This window comes from Gastrolobium bilobum, unplaced genomic scaffold, assembly GCF_033153095.1.
Source record: "Gastrolobium bilobum isolate Gb01-03AN ecotype WA unplaced genomic scaffold, APGP_CSIRO_Gbil_v1 utg54127, whole genome shotgun sequence".
Classification (NCBI taxonomy): domain Eukaryota; kingdom Viridiplantae; phylum Streptophyta; class Magnoliopsida; order Fabales; family Fabaceae; genus Gastrolobium; species Gastrolobium bilobum.
Window position 1 is genome coordinate 59057 of NW_026897050.1, and position 21813 is coordinate 80869.

At 33.5% G+C, this 21813-nt stretch overlaps 3 protein-coding genes across 3 annotated transcripts; 2 read left to right on the plus strand and 1 right to left on the minus strand.

The window, feature by feature from the left end:
* The first annotated feature begins 9305 nt into the window (after window positions 1-9305).
* Window positions 9306-10745, plus strand: LOC133303707 (nucleoside hydrolase 5). Its single transcript, XM_061503664.1, has 3 exons — window positions 9306-9485; window positions 9859-10038; window positions 10629-10745. The coding sequence occupies exons 1-3, from the start codon at window positions 9306-9308 to the stop codon at window positions 10743-10745; spliced, it is 477 nt and encodes a 158-aa protein (XP_061359648.1).
* Window positions 10634-15715, plus strand: LOC133303733 (nucleoside hydrolase 3-like). The gene is made up of 10 exons (XM_061503699.1): window positions 10634-10739; window positions 11169-11504; window positions 12041-12217; window positions 12319-12603; window positions 12703-12825; window positions 13024-13221; window positions 13358-13611; window positions 14265-14466; window positions 14647-14952; window positions 15204-15715. The coding sequence occupies exons 2-10, from the start codon at window positions 11292-11294 to the stop codon at window positions 15498-15500; spliced, it is 2055 nt and encodes a 684-aa protein (XP_061359683.1). The 5' UTR covers window positions 10634-10739; window positions 11169-11291; the 3' UTR covers window positions 15501-15715.
* A 924-nt stretch (window positions 15716-16639) lies between these two features.
* On the minus strand, window positions 16640-18321 carry LOC133303721 (histidine-containing phosphotransfer protein 1-like). Its single transcript, XM_061503679.1, has 7 exons — window positions 18246-18321; window positions 18031-18111; window positions 17704-17834; window positions 17537-17605; window positions 17171-17242; window positions 16919-16991; window positions 16640-16842 (listed from the first exon to the last, which is right to left on the minus strand). The coding sequence occupies exons 2-7, from the start codon at window positions 18088-18090 to the stop codon at window positions 16783-16785; spliced, it is 465 nt and encodes a 154-aa protein (XP_061359663.1). The 5' UTR covers window positions 18091-18111; window positions 18246-18321; the 3' UTR covers window positions 16640-16782.
* Between the last annotated feature and the right edge of the window lie 3492 nt (window positions 18322-21813).

The window sequence follows — 21813 nt, forward strand, 5'->3', positions numbered from 1 at the left end:
CCGTAGGCCCCTGTAGACCGGCCCGGCCCAGTTTCACCCCTACTCCTAGTTCACTTTCTGATTACCCATTTTTTTCTTATTATTTAAAAATAAAATTTTCGAGTTTAATGAATTTTCTTATTTACCTACTAATTAGTTAAATATCAATTTTTCGTTGAGAATATTTTGCAGATATTAATTATATGAAGTGTCAGGCATTTTCAAACAATTTATCTCTATATAAATTATAGAACATCCTTAACCTTTTAGACATATATTTTTAATTATTTTTTTTAAGTTTCGAATTCAATTTCTTTTGAAAAAGTTATGGATATCTTTATCATAATTTTAAATATTTTTAATTTATATCTTTTAAATTTTATCTAAATTGATTATACATATTTAAATTTTTTCTAAACGTTTTAAGTTATATTTATAAATTTTATTTAAATTTATGAATATCCACCAACGAAATACATGCTAATTTTATTAAATAAGTTTGTCGCTTAAATATTACTGAAGGCCATGCACGCGCGCACATGTTGGGTTTGTACATCACCCAAATGCATAATAAACAAAGTTCTTTAGGACCAAACATTAATATTTTCTTTTTTCTTCTATAGTTATTGTTGACCATTGATCACATCACACAACCCGCAGAACACAAGCTGACTTTTACTTTTAGGCTCGTTTGGTAAACAGATAAAATAAGAGTAGGATACTAGGATATGATATGAGGCTGATAAGGGTAGGATATGATATGAGACTGATAAATCTATATCATTTCCTGTGTTTGATGAACACTGGTTAACATTCTAATAAGATTATGTAAAAGGAAAAGGAGAAAGGAGAAAGGAAAAATAAAATATAATGCAATAAATACAAATATATTGGGGATATATTGGGCAACGTGGGGATATATTGGGTATCCAATATTGATATCCTATCCTATTGAATCATAACCCAGCTCCTCCCATAGGATAAGAGATTATGTATTGGATAGGATGAAATGAGACAATAGGATAAGCTAATCATACCATATTGATCTACCAAACAAGAGATAAAAGTAGGATAAGATAAGTTATCCTATCCTATATTCTTTATTAGGTGCTCCAAACAGGCCCTTACTTATTTAGGTTTGTTGATTATACACGTGGGTTCGTTTTTTCTGTAGTTACTGCAAATAATTTATCTGCAATAAATCAATACAACGTTATTTTGAGACGAAAATCATGATGTTTTTGTAATTTTAATTTATTTCAGAGTTATTATTGTCTTTATAATTATAATTTTTTAATATTTCAATCCCAAAACGACATGATTTTAGGAGTGAATGCAGATAATTTAAATGCAGTAAATGTATATATATATATATATATATATATATATATATATATATAGAGGCAGGATCCTTTGACACCGGTGTCAAAGGAAAAGTTTGACACCTCATCTAAGAGCCGTTAGATTAAAAAAAATCAATGGTGTAACATGCTTACAAATCAGAATCGTTGATTTTTTTTAATCTAACGGCTCTCAGATCCGGTGTCAAACTTTTTTTTTTGACATCGATGTCAAAGGATCCTGTTTCATATATATATATATATATATATATATATGGGGCAGGATATTCTTACACTGGTGTAAGAGTTAGAAGTCTTACACTCAATCTTGACCATTGATCCACTTGTATCCAATGGCTCACATTACTAAAAAATTTGAGCTCTTAGATATAAATGGAATCAGTGGACAAGATTAAGAGTGTAACTTACACTGGTGTAAAATGATCTTAACCCTATATATATATATATATATATATATATATATATATGCGCGCGCTTTTTTTACCAATGAATAATGACTACGTACAGCACACAGAAATAGCGAAACATAGATAGAACACGATCCGAAATTGCTGCACAACACGGAGAAGCATAATCACGTCAATGTTTTACATAACTTAATTAGCCGTGGTCCTTGCAGATATCTCATACGATATAAAATGAAATGATCGCAAAATTTTGTAAACTGTGAATTAAGTGATAAATAATAATTTATTTATTTTTTTCTCAATCTTTTAAATTGTGAAGCTTCTAGTACTTTGTAAGGATAAGTATCAGAATCAATGAAAAAGGAACCTAATCAGTAATCACACTGCTAATTAAATATTTAATACATATTAATATTGAGGATGCATCCTTAAATAAGATTACCTTCAAAAACTTAGTCCAAATTGATACAAAAAGTAATCCAAAATTTCTCTTATGATACCCAAAAAAGAGAGGAGTTAGGATAGATTTTGTTAATATGGTATAAACTCAACAATCAATACCCATACAAATTCATATATTGTTTTGAGGATTTTTTTTAAAGTGTTATAATATGAACTTTAGTTAATAGCTTAAACTTTTATGAGATTTAATTATTTTACATGATATTAGCTTAAGTTTTGGGTTGAATTATTCTTTACATTAAATTTGTTATATATTACTCAACAAACAATATGATTAGACTCCTATCATAAATAATTAAATATGTATCATATGTAAACTTTTGTTTTCTCCTAAAAGTATATATAGTTCGCTTAAACAATAATATAAAACTTAAATATACCTTCATATCATTTACTTATATGCATGAAGTTACGTCTTCGCAAAGCGAAAAGATATATCAATTATATAAGAGGCCAGAGGACGCTGCCATTTGCAAACCTTAACGACAAAGTAGTCAATTTAATCTGTCATCAATGTAATTAAATATATTATATAGTAAATAAATCATATGAAACCCGTAATAGAAAGTCCTCGCTTAGAACCGAAGGTGCATTTAAAATATCATCAATATTATTAATTTATGATAATAATTAGGAACGGAAGGAAGTTGAGTCAGCCTGTATACTAATTTGCAGTTAGAATTCTTAACCTTATATATAATGAATTGAAAATTTTAGCTCATTCATAAATAAGTTAAGCCTGTTTACCGAAAAAAGAGAGAGGAAAGCCTAAACTTTCACACTCATTACCTTGTGAACGAGCTTGGTATATAAAATATAAACATTTTTTGAAGAATAATATTACTATTAATATTTTAATGTATTTTATACTAATATTTAATTTTATTTTTAGTTGACTAAATTAATTTTAACTAAATATATGTAAAAAATTATTTTGTAAAGTTACGTCCAACAACACGTAAGAAAACTTCACACGAAAACTCTCTGTATAGTGCCAGTGGCAAGAATATGCTAAGCAGTGCGGGGTCCCAGCGAACCTATAAAAATACGTTCACCTTTTGACAGAATGGTAAAGACTCCTGTTTTTTTTTTTTTTTTTTTCGTTGAAAATCGCATAGATTTTATTCATAAAGTGGGAAAGGCATCCAGGTTAAAATACCCTTGAATTATTATTTATTTTAAATAAATAGAGTATCATTTCATACTCGCACTACCAGGTTTAGTTATTAAGAATATAATTATTGCAAATTGTGCATGAATAGATAAACACCAAATTAGTTTTTACAATTAAATAATTCAAATATAATAATATTAATATGAACTCATGTTGAAATTTCGTAAAGGTTACATTTAACTTTAGTAGTGTTAATGAAGTGTATATGCTGTTTCAACTTTTTTAATTTCTAAGAAGTTATTAAAGTTTTCTTTTGGAATAAACAAAATTCAAACACGAATCTATATGCAACGGAGTCATGTATGGTTTTATTGGTTAAACCTAGGAGTGGCAATACGGGTCGACACGACACGACACATTTTTGACCCGTACACTATCTGACACGACCCGTTTTGTAAACGGGTCGTAAAACACAAACCCTGACACGACCCGTTGCGGGTTACGGGTCGACACGACCCGCAAAATTTAAAATTTAAAAAAAAAGTGGGATTTTTTGAAAAATAAATAAATTAAAAACAATAAAAAAAAAAAGATTAGCTTCTGTTTTTTGAGATTTTTAGTTCCTTCTATTCTTTTCTATACTAAACAATGACTATAAATATCAATATATAAATGAATAAAAATAATAATATAATAAAATATTTAATAAAAAAATAAAAAAATGACATTGTGCGGGTTGACACGCGAACCCGCGGGTGGACACGTGACCCGACACGAAAAAAAACGGGTCACATTTACACAATCCTGACACGACCCGCCCTGACCCGCGGGTTGACACGACACGTGATTTGACGGGTCGGGTCACGGGTCAACCCGCGGGGTCAATACCTGTATTGCCACCCCTAGTTAAACTTAAACCTGTGGAAAAGACCTTCCAATATAATATTTAATAGAATTTAATTTTGTATAGAATTCAAAGTATGATTTTTTTTTTTTCCAAAAAGGAAATATGATTTTTACGTAGAATTAAAGTGATATGAATACGTAGTTGAATGCAAAGAGGTAAAAGAAGATGAGATTTTCAATTTATGTCGAGATCGCCCGGAATGATTTTTTTTTTTTTCCAAGGGAGGTTTCTTTTCACAAGTTGAATAGACCAGTGTTTAAAAACATGGCCCAACCATCGAGTCGGCTGAGGTTAGAGATCACGGGTTCAACCAGGGGTCATAAGGGCACTTCACTGACCTAGTTTTATACTTTAAAAAAAGATAAATATATATTTTATATAAAAAAATAAACCACCAATCGGTAAAGATTCAAAATATACTTAACATAATTCAACCAATTACATCCACCAGTCAATATTCACAAGCTAATCAAAATATCAAACTATCAAAGTATAAAACACAAATTCCAATGGAATTAATGAAAAGTTATGTCGTCAATCTCAGATCCTTCTTATCCTTCTCATGCACCTATAATAGTATACGAAAGAAGATCCCTTACCCAATAGAGAATAACGAAGGAGAGGTGGCGGCACGACAAATTAATGGTGGGGAAAGTGTAGGAAATCTTAGATTTATGCGGAAGCGGTTTAGGACCTAGTACATTGGTATGCTTACCGAATCATCCTTGTTTCACAATTACCTCTCGGTGCGCAGGTGTCGTGTAGAATCTTCCCTTGTAGGATTCCTCTTCACGAACAGCTCACCTTAGCGCCGCAGCACGAACAACCTCCTTGAAGCTAGACTGTGGCAGATCTTCCAGACTATCTCTCGAGGAGGATGAGATGGTTGTGTGGGCAACCGTTCAGATGATGAACGTCTGCCTCTTGGGGTTTGTTTCTGATGATCTATTCACCTTGGAGGCACAAGAGGAGAAAACTATGAATATATACGCTTAGGTCTTAGACATAACTTAACCCTAAGCCTCATGGGCTCAAGTTTCACTGAAGCCCAATAGGACTTTAGTGACCAAAAGAGCATATATCCAACAGAAAGAAGAACCAGCACGGTGGAGGAGATCACCGGATGAGGGAGATTTGATCTGGGTCTGAGAGAGAAGATCGAAAGAGAAAACGAAGAAAGATTCAGATTTCAGATCTAATTCTAAATCTAGGCAGCATTGAGTTTTTTTTTACACATCAAATGATGTCATTTCGTATATAATTTTTTTAAAAAAAAATTGCAGTGACCCCTCTTACCCAGGAGTCACGGGTTCAACCGGAGGGTTTCAAGGGTTAAATGGGTCAACGTACATGTAGGGTCTAATTACTAACCCGAATCCTCAGAGAGAGGAGGTCAGTGACCCGACAGGGTTGACCCCGGGGTGGGACGAGGTTTTAAAACACTAGAATAGACATTAGTGTTTTAAAACCCCGCCCTACCCCGGGATTGACCCCTTTGGGTCACTTACCCCCTCTCTCTAAGGGTTTGAGTTAGTAGTTAGACCCTACTTGCACGTTGACCCCTCTAACCCTCGAAACCCCCCGGTTGAACCCTTGACTCCCGGGTCAGAGGGGTCATTGCATTTAAAAAAAAAAAACTCGTTGCTACCTAGATTTAGAACTAGATCTGAAATCTAAATCGTTCTTCTTCTTCTCTTCCGATCTTCTCTCCTTGACTCAGACTCAGTCTTCCTGTTCCGGTGATCTCCTCCACCGTGCTCGTTCTTCTTTCCTCACCGTCAATTTGTCGTGTCGCCACCTTTCCTCCGCTATTATCTATTGGGTAAGGGAACTCCTTTCACGTACTATTATAGGTGCATGAGAAGAACAAGAAGGGCCTGAGTTTGATGATATAACTTTTCATTAACTCCATTGGAATATGTGTTTTATACTTCGATAGTTTGATTAGCTTGCGAATATTGATTTGTAGATGCGATTGGTTGAATTATGTTAAGTATATTTTGAATTTTTAATGATTGGTGGTTTGATTTTTTTGAATTTTTCATATAGAATATATATTTATATTTTTTAATGTATAAAACTGGATCAACGAAGTGATCCCGTGACCCCTTGGTTGAACTCGTAACCCCTAACCTCGGTCAAGTCGATGACCGGGTCAGGTTTTTAAACTCTGATAGACATAACTCTTCGTCGCCAAAGAGTCACTATTCTTAATGGCCAATTATGATTATAAATATGGGAGGAAGTAAGAATAAACCGATTAGAATGCTTGCAATTGATTTTATTATTATTATTATTATTTGGATATGTTTGGATAGGAGGATTTCGAGAAAATACCTATATTTTAGTATTGTAAAAAGAGAGAGAGAAATTGATAAGGATATGAATCATATAATCAGAGTGGGAAAAACTGTATTAAGATTTTTGTGTGAATGAAAAATTTATTTGAGGCTAAAGAATTTTTTTATAAAACAATAATAAGGCGTGTAATGTTATATGAGTTGAACATTGGTAAGCGCGTAAGCAACATGGAAAGTAGCATAAACAAGGATGTTACTGTAGGTGTGTGGTCATACAAGGATAATTAAGATAAAAAAATGATTAAAAAAATGAAAATATTAGACAAAAATTGGGTGTTATACTGGTGCTAAAGAAAATCAGAGAATATAAATTGAAATGATTTAAATACATAATATTTAGATATCTTAAATACATAATATTTCGAGTTTTGGGGTTGTAAGAGATAGGCGAAACAATAAACCCTATATATATGCGGTTTATTGTTTCTTCTGTCACAAGAAATAAAGTTATCTTCTGCAATCCTATATATATATATATATATATATATATATATAGTAAAATCATTTTTACAGCCGCTTTATATATAACAATGGCAGGTGTATGATTATGATTTTCCACATTTAATGCTTTTATATATATATGTATATATGGCAAGTATTTGACTGTTGCACGTACAATAGCTGCAAAAATATAAATCCATAACCATACAAAGATAGATCAATTGTGATAAATGAAGAGAGAGATAAAGAAAATCATAATCATTCAAAGGTGAATAAATTAATATAAGAAAATAAATAAATAAAACGATGTAGTTTTTGGGTGGACGGAGACAAATATATCTCAAGCTGCTTCAGAAATATTTTTCTTATATATATGGGAAAATCATTTCTCCATCTCCTTGACGTGCATCAATGACAGATGTATGATTATGATTCCACATATTTAATACTTTTGCTTTTACCTTTCGTATGGGTATGATTATATATATATATATATATATATATATATATATATATATATATATATATATGGTTTGTTGATCCCACTAAGGTCTCTAATTTTTTAGTAATGTGAGCCATTGGATACAAGTGAATCAATGGTCAAGATTGAGTGTAAGACTTCTAACTCTTACACCGGTGTAAGAATATCCTGCCCCTATATATATATGAGGTAGATCATTTGACACCAGTGTCAAATTTAAAATTTGACACTTCATCTGAGAGCCATTTAGATCAAAAAAGATCAATGGCTCTGTTTTGTAAGCATGTGACACCATTGATCTTTTTTGATCTAATGGCTTTCAGATGAGATGTCAAATTTTAAATTTGACACTGGTGTCAAAGGATCCTACCTATATATATATATATATATATATATATATATATATATATATATATATATATATATATATATATATATATAAGTAGGATCAACGACTCTGATTTGTAAGCATCTGCAGTGGCAAAGGCAGGATTGGAGGAGAAGAGGGGCGAAAATTAATTTTTTGTCTTGCATAATATCAGTATTTTCTTTACCTATTAACCTCATACATTCGTGAAACTCATTTAGGTAATTTTTTTAATCAAAATATTAACTTTTAACAACATTTCAAATACTGAAAAAATGTACTGTTGGCCGGTTCCAATAGACATCAAAGGTAGTCAAAGGTAGTTTAAAGCAATAATTAAAAAAAAGTGCCTTAACTAAAACAATGCTTTTAACTACAATTTTTTTTAAAAAAAATTAAAAGACTGCAACCAAGTCGCCACAAAAACTGAATCTTTTAAGTTTGAGCAAACTCTTTTTCTTTATATGAAACCATTGTACAAAGAGAAACACAACCATGCAAATGAAAAGAGAGTCAAAGGGTGGCAAAAACGCCAAAGCTTTCATTAACCAAAACATAACATATGGAAATAAAAAAGAAAATGCAGAAAAGTTAAACATAACACACACTTTAAGTGAAGTGGAGGTAGATTTCAACTTGAATGTCAAATCAGAACTTCTAGAAGAAGCACATTTAATAGTAATAACAGTACCATTTTAGCCTTCAACTGCATTAAAAAAAAATCATTTTTTTTGGAGGGGACGGCCACCCACCCTAGCCTCCCCCTGTCTCCGACTCTGAGCATCTGACACCTTTCTCCTTGAATTTGCTTCATTTCCCTCTCTTCTCCTTGAATTTCTTTCCTTTCTCTCCTCTTCAAAATTCCAAAGAAAGCCAAAAAGAACGAGTTTATTAATGTTTTATGTTTATTAATCTTAAACTTAACCGTATATTTCCAAGACTAGACACGAAAAGTACACTTGCAACATTATTCAACAATGGAATGGAATAAAATAGCACTGACATTTAAAGTTAACCACAAGTCAAATCATGAGTCACCCCCAATCCTACGATACTCTTTTAGCGTACAGTGATTTTCCATAATTAATTATTTCTCTGTCTGTCTCTTTAGCCTTCTCTGTGAATTTTATCAGAATAGAAGAATATAGAATGCACTACAAAGCCAATGAACACGTAAATTTCTTCTTGTTTTTTGCTTTTCTAACAAAGTCTACTACTTCAGGTACTACTAGCTAGTTCTAGCACCTTGTTTACGTGCCTTTCACTTCCTCTCTTCTTTTCCATCAATGAATTCTCTCATCTTTGCATGCTTCTCATGAGTCATGATGTTTACTTTATGTTGATCAAAGCTCTTTTCAGGTCTTTCTCATTTTCCATTGCATAACTCAACATAAGATATTTCTGGGTTGGTCTTGGAATATAGAGAATGTTTCCAATGAGGTTCTGTGTAGTTGTGGTATTGATTACATTAGGAACTCTTAGAGTTGCTTTGCACACTGTGGAGGGAAGGCCTCGTCGGATTCTTTTGGATACAGATGTTGATACTGATGATTTCTTTGCTCTGCTCTACCTTTTGAAGCTCAACAAATCAGACTTTCAATTGGAGGTAATCAAAGCAAATTGAGCAATAGCAGTTTACCTTTATTCCCTTCTCTTTTTTATACTTTTCATTGTGAATCATTACTTTGACTTAGCTGCGTGTATGGAATCATTCACTCCTCGATTGAAATAGCTTTTTAACAAGCAAATCTTACTGGTGAGGATTGAATGCTGTTTCTGTTGGCTTAATCAAGGAACTGGCATAATGAAAAAAGGGTGAACTTTTTCCTTTTATAAAATAAGGGTATGTTTTAAAAGTTGTCAATATTACTCTGTTTGTCTCCATGTATTGTAAAGCCCAGACAACCCTTTTGTGCATTTTCTTATTATTCAAGGATTGGATTTTGTGTGGTTTTGAGTCTCCTTACCTGCATGTGCAGGCAGTCACCATCAATGCAAATGCTTGGACTAATGCCGGGCACTCTGTGAATCAAATTTATGACTTGCTTTACATGATGGGGCGAGATGATATAGCAGTTGGAGTGGGAGGTGAGGGTGGAATACTCCCAAATGGTACCATACTCCCAAATGTTGGTGGATATCTTCCAATTATTGAACAGGCATGTACTATGTGGAGTGTGGCTTTTTCTTTTTCTTTTGAAAGCATTTTTGTTGACCTCCAAATTGTTAGAAATACATGGAGCTTTTATTATAGTTAACTATGTAATCTGCTAAACCATGCCTTTTATGCTTTGAAGTTTGGATTGGTTGGTAAAATGAAGTAAATAACTGCAAAAAAGAAATTGTAAAAACCTTGGGATATACCACCTCAAAAGCTAGCTCAAAGGGTGGAAGTGCTTAAGACCTTATAAAGGCCACATTAGTTGCCCACACAATCAATGTAAGACTACATATCTCAACACGCCCCCTCACACGAGAGCCCTTTGGGCTTGAAGTGTGGATATTGCACAGGCCCAATTTTTGATTTACCTTTTTTTGCTTTTTATTTTAATTCCACATTAAAGTGGGGCGGAGAGGATCGAACTTGTGCCCTTGTAGTCACTCAAGCTCTGATACCATGTAAATAACTACTTCAACCCAAAAACTTAAAGTGGGACTATATATCTCAACAAAAATCGTGTTTATAATTTCTAGTTATGTTCGTGTTCATGATTGTTATGTTATGTCAAATGCCATTTCATTGAATCAGGGAATGACAACAGCAGGAGGTTGCAGATACAGGCAGGCCATTCCTTTAGGTCTTGGAGGGCGCTTGGATACTGATGCTAACTATGGCATCCGGAAAGCTTTCCTTCCACAGGTATAAATATATACCTTGTAAATTTGATTCCATGAAATTTGTATGGGTGTGTTTTTCTCCATAATTCACCCTTGTCCACTAACAAATTTTGAATGTATATTCCTGCTTAGCTATATAAATAGTACTATTTCAACTTTCATTTAAGACTGAACTCCCTAGTTGCAAAGAGAAAAAAAATGGTTCAAAAAGACCCTGGAGGGGACTATAAACATATTTCCCTCAGCAGCATAACTCCTTACCACAACACCAACTATTGAATTCTCACTCAGGAATAAGAGTCATGACAACATAAATGGTGTTTTTAGCAACTCAAGAAGCTACCTAAGACTTGAAACTGTTTAAAATTACGTTGCAAACTACTATATATGTGAATTGATTGTAGTCTAAGCACTGATACTCATTTTCTTGCTGATTCCATCATGAAAATAGGGCAGAAGGAGATATACTCCCCTAAGACAACCAACAGCTCAGCAAGTGCTGATTGACAAAATATCTGCAGGTCCCGTAACTGTGATTGCAATTGGAGCACAAACAAACTTAGCTATTTTCCTCATGAATAACCCACACCTAAAGAAAAATGTGGAACATATTTACATCATGGGTGGTGGTGTAAGGTCAAGAAACCCAACTGGTTGTTGCCCCAAAAATACTTCTTCTTCCTGCGTACCTAGGCAGTGTGATGACCATGGCAATTTGTTCACAGACTATAATACTAACCCTTATGCAGAGTTCAACATATTTGAAGACCCTTTTGCAGCATATCAGGTCAGTCTTTTGGATTATTCCCCCAAAGTGGCCTCCAACTATGTGGAGTAGTTATTAACAATGTAACACACAATAGTTATTATCAAAGTGGACTCCAACTATGATTAGTTTAACAAATGATAGACAAACATTAAGTTAGATATTTTACCAAAACTCTTTGGAATAATCTTTTTACATATATAAAAAAAAAAACTTCAAATTTATTAAAATTACGATTTTGTAAATCATATAATGGCATCAATGTTTTATTTATCTATCAGATATAAAAAAAAAAAAGTTTCGGTTATTTATATTATATTAAAAAAAAAATCACTCCTCGTTAAACTCATATTATATTAAAAATAATAAATATTTACATTTTAAATAAATAAGTCATTATTAAATAAATTATAGTCATTGTTGTTTAACTATCCCTTGATGTCAACTGTAATCAACCAAATATTCATCTTATCAAGGTTCAGGTTTATGTCTTTATATGCAGAGATAAATATATAGATAAGTTTGGTTCTTGACCAAAAAAGTACATTTAATTTTAGGTGATTCATTCTGGTATTCCTATTACCCTTGTTCCTCTTGATGCAACGAACACAATCCCCATCAGTGAAGAATTCTTTAATGAATTTGAAAAGAGCCAAGACACATATGAGGCACAGTACTGTTTCATGTCCTTGAAAATGGCTCGTGACACTTGGTTCGACGACCAATTCTATAATGTAATTTCTTAACAATTTTTTGTATATGCCTATGATTTTCACTTATCAATTTCTCTTTTGGTTGATGGAGTAAAAAGTTGTTTATATTGAATTGTTGGCAGAGTTATTTTATGTGGGACTCTTTCACATCTGGTGTAGCAGTCTCAATCATGAGTAACTCCATTAAAAATAAGGGAGAAAATGAATTTGCTGAAATGGAGTACATAAACATAACTGTAATTACTTCAAACAAACCCTATGGGATATCTGATGGCTCCAATCCATTCTTTGATGGCCTCAAAGTTCCTAAATTCAATCTAAAGAAAGGTGGGGTGCATAGTGGTCATGTTCAGCAAGGACTTAGAGATCCATTTTGCTTTGTGAAGAATGGGAAAGGGAGATGTCAGGTAGTTGCTTCTCTCTTTCCTTGAAGCATTAATATTATACAAACACAGATACATACAGTAAAATGGTTTTATGTATATGTATTGCAAAATGTTCTATAGGATGGTTATACGGCAGAGTTGAATGGTTCAGACTCAGTGAAGGTACTTGTTGCCACAAAAGCAAAGGCCAACTGGGATGTTAGGAGTCCACTTGACAGAGAATATTTCGTAAGCTTCTTGAATGTAAGTCCACTTTTCCGTATTTTATTCAAACTTCTTCTAGATCAATCAATCACTCTGTCTTATATGGTTTTTAGGTAAAACATGAATTTATTAAGTTCTTTAGAAGGAAACTCATCACTGAATAATTTGTGCTGTGACTGTTATTGGCTCTTTAAAATGATATAAGTATCTGAATTTTGCTTTCTGGTGGTTCAACAGGTTCTAAAGCAACCACAACATGCTGGGAGGTTCAACTTCACTACACAATTTCCTTACTACAAAGAAGTAACTTACTTGCCAGATTTTAAAAAGAAAACACTGGGGAAACCTGTTGTGTTTGACATGGACATGAGTGCAGGAGATTTTCTTGCTCTATTTTACCTCCTTAAGGTTCCTGTTGAAGTGATCAACCTTAAGGTATTCTGATTTTTCATTTACAGTTTCATTGAATTAGGTGTTCCACATTAACTTAAGGATTATGTTACTTTATATCTGATAATTAAAACCCAAGATTTACACCTTTGATGTTGGTTGTTCCTACCATTTGGTTTAGGCAATCATTGTGAGCCCAACTGGATGGGCAAATGCTGCAACAATAGATGTCATATATGACTTACTACACATGATGGGTCGTGACGATATCCCAGTTGGTCTAGGTGATGTTTTTGCAATGAATCAGTCAGATCCAATAATTCCACCTGTTAGAGACTGCAAGTATGTTAAAGCCATTCCCCACGGAAATGGTGGTTTTCTGGACTCTGACACTCTTTATGGATTTGCTCGTGATCTGCCTCGTAGCCCCAGAAGGTGCTTTCGAGTTACTTTTATGTCTTAAAAAGTTGTCATCAACATTATGAAGCATAGGAAGTTATTGAAACCATAATGGTCATGTGGTGGGGAATTGAAGCTGATATTATCACTACAGAAATAATGGAATATGCTATATCGAAAAATGAATTACAACAAAAATTATCACGTGAATAAATGTTGGAATTATATATTGAACAGAAACCGCTAAAGTTCATGTAGGGTAGGTATGCATTGAGGGAAATGTGAACAACATACAATTTGCTAAATTACAAACACCTGCATAAGAGTGTTCTTATTGTTAAACCACTTTATTATTCTTACACCACTTTTGTCATGTAAAAGTTTCACCCTTTCAATTCTTGCACAGGGCTCACTGTGTCTGTAGCTTGTGCAAGGAATCAACCCTTATGCGAGAAAAGTAGTATAAAAGACGGTGTAAAAATATTGTGAAAGAACATAATAATCTATGAATTGTTAAATCTCACTCCTTTTAATTTTCTCAGCAATTATTATATCAATTTATTAAGCTAGAGTGCACCATGCGTATTATAATATGGCTTTTTACTCAGCTGGCATGCTTGTAAATCCCTGTTTATTTTTTTTTAATTTTTATAACCTGCAATTCACTAACACTTTGACATGTGACTCAGGTATACAGCAGAAAACTCAGTGAAGTTTGGGGCTCCTCGGGATACCGATCACCCTGAACTCAGACAACCACTAGCTATGGAAATTTGGGAGTCAATATTACAAACAATGAAACCAGGGTCTAAGATTACAGTATTAACTAATGGACCCTTGACTAATTTGGCAAAGGTTATGTCAGTGAAAAAAATAAGCTCTAGAATTCGGGTAAGTTATATTATAAATTTATTTTACAACCTTTAAGAATAGTGTTTTCATGAAAATCAGTAAGAACAATCAGCCACCTAGAAAGTAGATGTCAAAGTAACTCCAGAAAAATGTTCTTATCATTTTGGTGAAGGTTAGATTTTAGCAAAAGTAAAAAATGGACTAATTGAATATTTTCAGGAGGTTTATGTAGTGGGGGGACACCTCAGCCAGAATGCCAGTGACATAGGAAATGTCTTTTCTGTTCCTTCCAACCATTATGCAGAATTCAATATGTTCCTGGATCCTTTAGCAGCCAAGACAGTGTTTCAATCAGAAGTTAACATCACACTCATTCCACTCAGTATTCAGCACAGAACAAGTTCGTTTTCAAGTATTTTATACTGGTTGGGAAGGATAGAAAAAACACCCGAAGCTGTGTTTTCCAAGCGTCTGCTATCAAGGCTATACCGTTTGAAGCAAATCCACCACAGATATCAACATATGGTATAAGTTCATATTCATTACTAATTTCTAGCCTTCTGCACACCATAACTTCAATATTGATATAAACACTTTATTGCATGCGACTGGACAAAAGATATATTGGACCAACTCAATAATCATTTTAACAAAATGTCTCTCGCTTAGAAGCATAGTGATTTAGAGAATATGCATTTAGCATAATAAAATTGGTTTTCAACATTGTTTCTGGTGCATAATCGGTTTGTGTTTAATGTTTATAATGAATGTTGCAGGACACGTTCTTGGGAGAAATTCTAGGTGCAGTTGTCTTGGGTGATAGCCCTTCAAGTCTTGATGCAAAATTTGAGGTCAAGCCCATTAAAGTCTTGGCCGAAGGGGTTGAATCCACTGACGGAAAAATTTTGGTGGATGAAAAACATGGGAAATTAGTCAGAATTTTAAGCCATGTAGATGGCAAGGCTTATCATGAGATGTATGCAAAAAGGCTAGGTGAACGGAACCAATCAGCTAAGGTAGGAAGCTTTAAAGAACAAAAGAGGAAATGGAGTCATCCACATGATAGAAGCTAGAGGGCACATGTTCATGATTCTCTTCCAAAAGCAGCGCATCTCTTCTTATTTTAGACACTAAAGTTTCTATTGAGTGGTTGATATTCTTCAAGTTTTAAGATAGAGTTTCAAGTTTAATATAGGAAAAGACACTGTGCCTTTTCTCTCTCCTTACGAACTTAGGATAGAATAAATACTTAAAAACAAAATGGAAATAACAGATTGACCTCAATTTGAAGCCCATTTGGCTGTCATCTTGTTGCTACCATTTTAATTCCAACATATTAATTGTATCAACATTAGATGGGACAATGTATTGCAACACATATAAATTGATAATTCTAATACTCCATTCATGGAGAAAGAGTACAAACTTTATAGTATAATATTCAAGGTTTAAAGCCTCTGTCTATCTCAATAAATAGCCATGAGGGTGATTTACTTGACATGTTTAACCTTAACCATATCAACAGAAACCTATAAATCTTCCGCGCGAGCGTGCTCTTGGTGAGTTGACACCACTGTGGGGTTGGCATGTCTTGTCTTACGGATAGGTATCCTAGGAATATCCACATAAAAAATGACCATTTTTGCTGCTACGATGGAAAGATAAAGTAAGGTTTAATTTGGGCGTTTACTTCCTTTTGTAATGGAGCAGACAAAGGGACAAAGCCACCCTATCATGATTTGACTTCTATAGAATCATATCTTCTCAGGATTCCTCTTATCTAGCACGCCAATTTAAAATAGTTAATTGCCGTCCTTAGCAGTTTCTTATTCCAAAATAAAGTGACTTTACATCTCCATTAGCTTATACCAATATATTTTTTCAACAAAGGGATGCCAGCGAATTTACTTATGAGACATTGTCATGTAACGTCAACATCATTACCACTCCACTCTCTATCTCCAAAATTGAAATGGTTTAACTAGTCTATAATAGTTCAGCGAAGTCCAATGATGGATCATATATCTAATAGGGAAACATATTAACGATCAAGATGTTCATAGAGTATCTGGTGTTCAAAGATTGGTGTCACCACAATTTTTTTCCTTTTTGGAAGAGAGAAAAAGATGCAAGTTTATTAGTGGTGCTATCAACCTTCATCAATGCATGCAAGAGATTACAAATTATGAAATGCTTTCTAGTGAAAAATAAGGAAGATAAAAGAGATTACAAATTAGTGGTGAAAAATTCTCTTCTCATAAAAATCCATACATTCACCAGGTACAGAAGATAAAAGAGAATCTTTAACTAAGGAGATGAGGATCACAATACAAGCATTTGTACAAGTCCACCCTCTTAGAAACTCAGTTCCATCATAGGAATTGACCCACCAGCTGCCACAATTTGTTGCTCAAGCTGCAATAAGATCCATAAAAGAAATATAAATTACAAATCCAAAATGTTCTTCAGCTAAAGATTTTTATATAGTTACCCCAAACAGTGTTTCGAGCTTATTCTTTGCAAGGCAGTACTCTTGTTTCACTTGTTGTAGACATCTGAGGCACCTGCAGCAATCAGAAACTTTCCATGATCAGACCATGAAATTAGCAAAAATCATTATGATTCCTTTAGCACTTGAGAGCTATATGCCTAAATAGCTTTATCATTCAAACTTTTCCACTCATTCTTCATTCTTCAAGAGTCTAAAATTATCAAACAAGTTGTCTGGAGAATGACAACTTACGCGTCTGTGTTCTGTTCCTCACAGAAGTTGCGGAAAGCCATGCAGGCATTTTTTACCCTTTGTGCGCCTACGCTGTGGATCAGACACACAAATTTGTCTCAGCAAACCAAGAAAAGACAGCTTATTTAGCAGTAAACAAAAATGGCCTTACCCTCTTGGTTTCTCCTTATTAAGGTTTAGATCTAAGCTTGATAAGTCTGTAATTACTTTTAGAGAATAAAACTCTACTTGTTTGGGAACCAATAGCTACTACACAAGCAATGAAGGTAGAGGCCAAACAGAGCTTAATGCCACAAACTGTCCTATTTATTCAGATTCTGTGGGATTTTTTTTACATTTTTGGTTGGCTTTAATAAAACTTCATACCTCGAGCTGCTACCCTTTAACTGGTGAACATGAGCATCAACTTTTTTGAAGTCAACAACTTTCTGATCTCTGCACAAGAAAAAAATCCCAAGAACATTGAAGATTATGCACTTTTCCAACAGCATTCTATTCTTAATAGATGAGGGAAGGGTAAGTATACTACTCACAAAGCAAAGGTGAGATCTTTGAGAAGCCTCTCAGAATCTTCAAAGAAGAGAGACGCCACTTCAAACACAAACTCAGGGTTGTTCTCATCTTGTAGCTGCTGAAGTTGCAGAAACTGACCATCCAGGAAGCCCTTCTCTCACCATAAGAAAACAAGAAATAAGACCCACAAAATCAACAATTGAAAACAGCCCAACAGATCTAACAATTATAACACCAAAAAAACACACACACACACAAAAAAACACACACACACACAAAAAAACATACTACACAAACATCCTAGAATTGTCAATTTATTGCTCACGCTACTATGTGTTTTGCTTTACCTCCATGAACAGAGATTTGGTGTAGTCCACCCACTGTCTCCGCATCTGACCCACCTCCATGTTTTTGTCTTTGCTCCTCTTCTGTTGTCACACAACACAAGCCACTTGTTGTTATGTTACATAAGCAGTGACCCAGTACAGTTTGGGCCTTCAAGTTTAAATCTTTAAGGGAATTATTGCTCAATCAAAAGAATGGCAGAAAATGGATGTGATACCTTGAATTGAGCTGATGAGAGGCGGAGAAGAAAATTTCAAGAACTGGTCCAGCTATAGAGTGTGTGTGTGTGGGCGCGCAACACCCTTTTTATTCCTATCTGGATTTGCGCTTTGTTTTCTTGTAGGGACCCCACCACCATTTCACTTCTTTATGCTAGGGGGTGTTCGCGGTCTGGATTAGATCGGTTTTAGAAGCAAAACTCATCTGATCCAATCCTTTCGGTTTGATCATATAATCATCCATTCGGTTTAGATTTTTTTTCAAATCCGATCCGATCCAATCCAATTTTTTTCGGTTTGGATTGGATCGATTTTCGGTTTTTTGAATATCCTCAAATTAGTTTCATGATTATTGTGCAAATAACATCTTTTGTATATATTGGCTTTGTAAATTTATTTTTTTTGAAATAAAAAAATATCAGTAAACAATACTATAGTTGATGAGACGTGACTAAGTTTTTTTTTGGTTTAATTAATGAGTTAATGGGTCTTGGACTTAGAAATTTTTGGGCTATGGTTGGGGAAAAGACCAATTAGGTAGAAGAGAATTAATATATTGGATCGGTCTGGATTGGATCGGTTTTCATCAACCCATCCGAAAACCGATACAATCTAATTAAAATTTGCGAGTTTTTTTTTGGTTTTCCGTTTTTCGGTTTATTCGGTTATCGGTTTTTCGGTTCGGTTTTCGCGGTTTGAATCGGTTTGGATCGGTTGATGAACACCCCTACTTTATACCATTTCACAAAGGAAACAAAGGAAAGAATCGTGTCAATGAAAGAGAGAAAGAGAGGATGAGAGAATTTTTTAAAAAAAATATGGGTCTCACCTCTTTGTCCTCCTCGTGAAAGTGAAAGGATACAATTTGTGTCATTTAAAATGACACACTTTTTTCTCTTTACTCCAAATGTGTTGTACATTACTAGGCTCTTTGATCCATTGGAATTTTTTGAGATTTTAATATACAGATTTGGTATTTGATTCATGGTATTTATCAACGGGGGCCGTTGAGTGATGCGAGGGGATCCAACAGCACTCAACCACTCCTGCGTCACTCACACAGTCATTTTTTTTTTTCAATTGAGTGAAGCCCCCTCCCTTGGGGAACTCATAGGATCAATGTTGTCAAACTCGAGTTTTTACGTAGAAACGGAAATGGTGGTATAAATGTAAAACGTAGAAACGACACGAAACGTAAAGTTTCTACTTTCTACTAGTTAAGGTCAAGATACAAAATTATATATATGCATGTAAAAAAATATCACATAATGAACATGTGTGTTGAGCCACTTATCTATCTAAAAAGAAAAATTATTTTTGATAATCAGGTATCAAAATTATGAACAGTGATAACTAACAACTAACAAGTAATGGGTAATCAATCTGCTCTAACTGCTTCATACACTCTACAGATTTTGGATCATTGCTCATTAGAATATAATTCCACTTCTTTCAATGCACACAATGATTCAAAAACACAAAACGATTCTCATAACATAACTTATAATAGAATTGCAGCTTTATAAGATATAATTATAAAAGACATATTTCCAAACAAAAAGATATCAAGATACTGTGCATATGATTTGGGGAAAACGAAAAATTGAGTTTTTTTATTATTTGTTTTTTGTAAATCTTTTATTTTTTATTTTTAAGTAAAAATGGTCAAAACGGTAAAAACGTACGTAAGTTTTTACCGTTTTTACACGACGCTTTTATTAGTTTTTACCAAGGACTTTTTTTACTTGCGTTTTAACACGCACCACTCTAGTAAAAACGTAAGTTTTTGCACTAGTTTTTGACAACAATGCATAGGATCATGTCACGTTACACAATCTCGTTAATTCCGTTACCGTAAAATTTCGAAAGGCAATAACTTTTGACTCGGGTATCCAAATGAAATAATTTTTTATTTCACATAACTTTTCGAGATCTACGCAATGATACTTCATTTGACATATTTTATCTTCCATTAATATAGTTCAAATTTGCAACAATAGTTTCACATTTTTACAAATTCGAACTATGTTTATGATAGATAAAATATGTCAAATGAGGTGTCATTGCATAGATCTCGAAAAGTTATGTGAAATCAAAAAAAAATCATTTGAATTGGATACTCGAATCAAAAGTTATTGCCTTCTGAAATTTTATGATAACAGAACTAACGAGATTGTGCCACTTGGCACAATCCCATAAGTTTGCCAGGAGGAGAGGGCGTCACTCAATTGAAAAAAAAATAATTGTGTGAGTGACACGGGAATGATTCGCGGCACTCAGTGCTGCTTGCTGGGTCTCCCTCGCATCACTCAACGACCTCCATTAATAAATATCATGACTCGAATACCAAATTAAAAAATTAAAAGATTAAAAACCCCAGATAAATCAAAGAGCCTTACATTACTATTTATCTTCTTTCTAACTTCTTTGTAAACACTTGAAACTTGAAAGACCCTACCATCTCAGGAATCTCGACTCAAGAAACTGAACACTCTAAATTGCAATTTTGACCTCTCTTTCAAATTTTAGTGAATATGGCGTTTTTGTTGAAAAATATAGGAATGTCATTTTTCTTTATAATAGTTTTTATATTAATTTAGTTTCCCGTGGAAAGAGATATTAAAACTATTTTTTTATTATATACAACTTTAAGGAATTAAATTAATATATTTATAATTAACATATTTTATTTTTTATTAAAAGATTAAATTAATGTTATTGTTAGATCAAGCGCAAAGCCAAAAGTTACAGCAGGCACTCGATCGTGAGATTTAAACGAAAATGAAATGTTAATCACTTAGCTACGTTTATTTAATTATCAAATCACTTATATTTATATATTTATTACATGTATTAACAAACTCAATTTAACAAGTTGGACAAGTGATCCATTAATTCAATATCTTGAACGAGTCTATCATCAATTCAAGTTCAATACTATTGACTATTAGTCATGAATGATTTTTTTACTTGTTTTTATGCGTTTTATTTATCTCAAGTACCAGCAAAATTTGGGGAGGGGACTGAATCTTTAGTCATCACTGCTCCCCCGCTCTCCGGATTAGTCTCATAGCCGGCTCAAAGAGTCGAAGCTCGTGGGAATATCGGAAGGAGCCAACTCGCCTCAAAAAAATAATTAAGATTGGGTAACTCCAAAAAAGTACCAGCAAAATCACAATGTCTCCTGTGCTTACATTGATAACTGAGCCACTCTCTTTTTTTGTTTTTTTTTTCTCTCACTTGGAGAGTCCCATTTTTGAAGGAGTGTACAAGAACAAAAGTTTGTTTTCTTGTTACTTGAGAGTAATAAATTCCTATTTTTATTGTCTAAATGTTTTGATTTAATCTAACTCTGACCTACACCAAACCTGACAAGATAAGATGTTGGACTCATGAATAACTTATTGGGTAATATTTTCTTCCTTTTACATGACACAAGTTATTTTTTTACACAAACATAAAAATGGGTCCATCAATTCTTTTACTTTTATTTTATTTTAAAAATAGTGGACCTCACAATTGATTATCACTATGACATGACCTAAGAATTTTCCTACAACATAATAT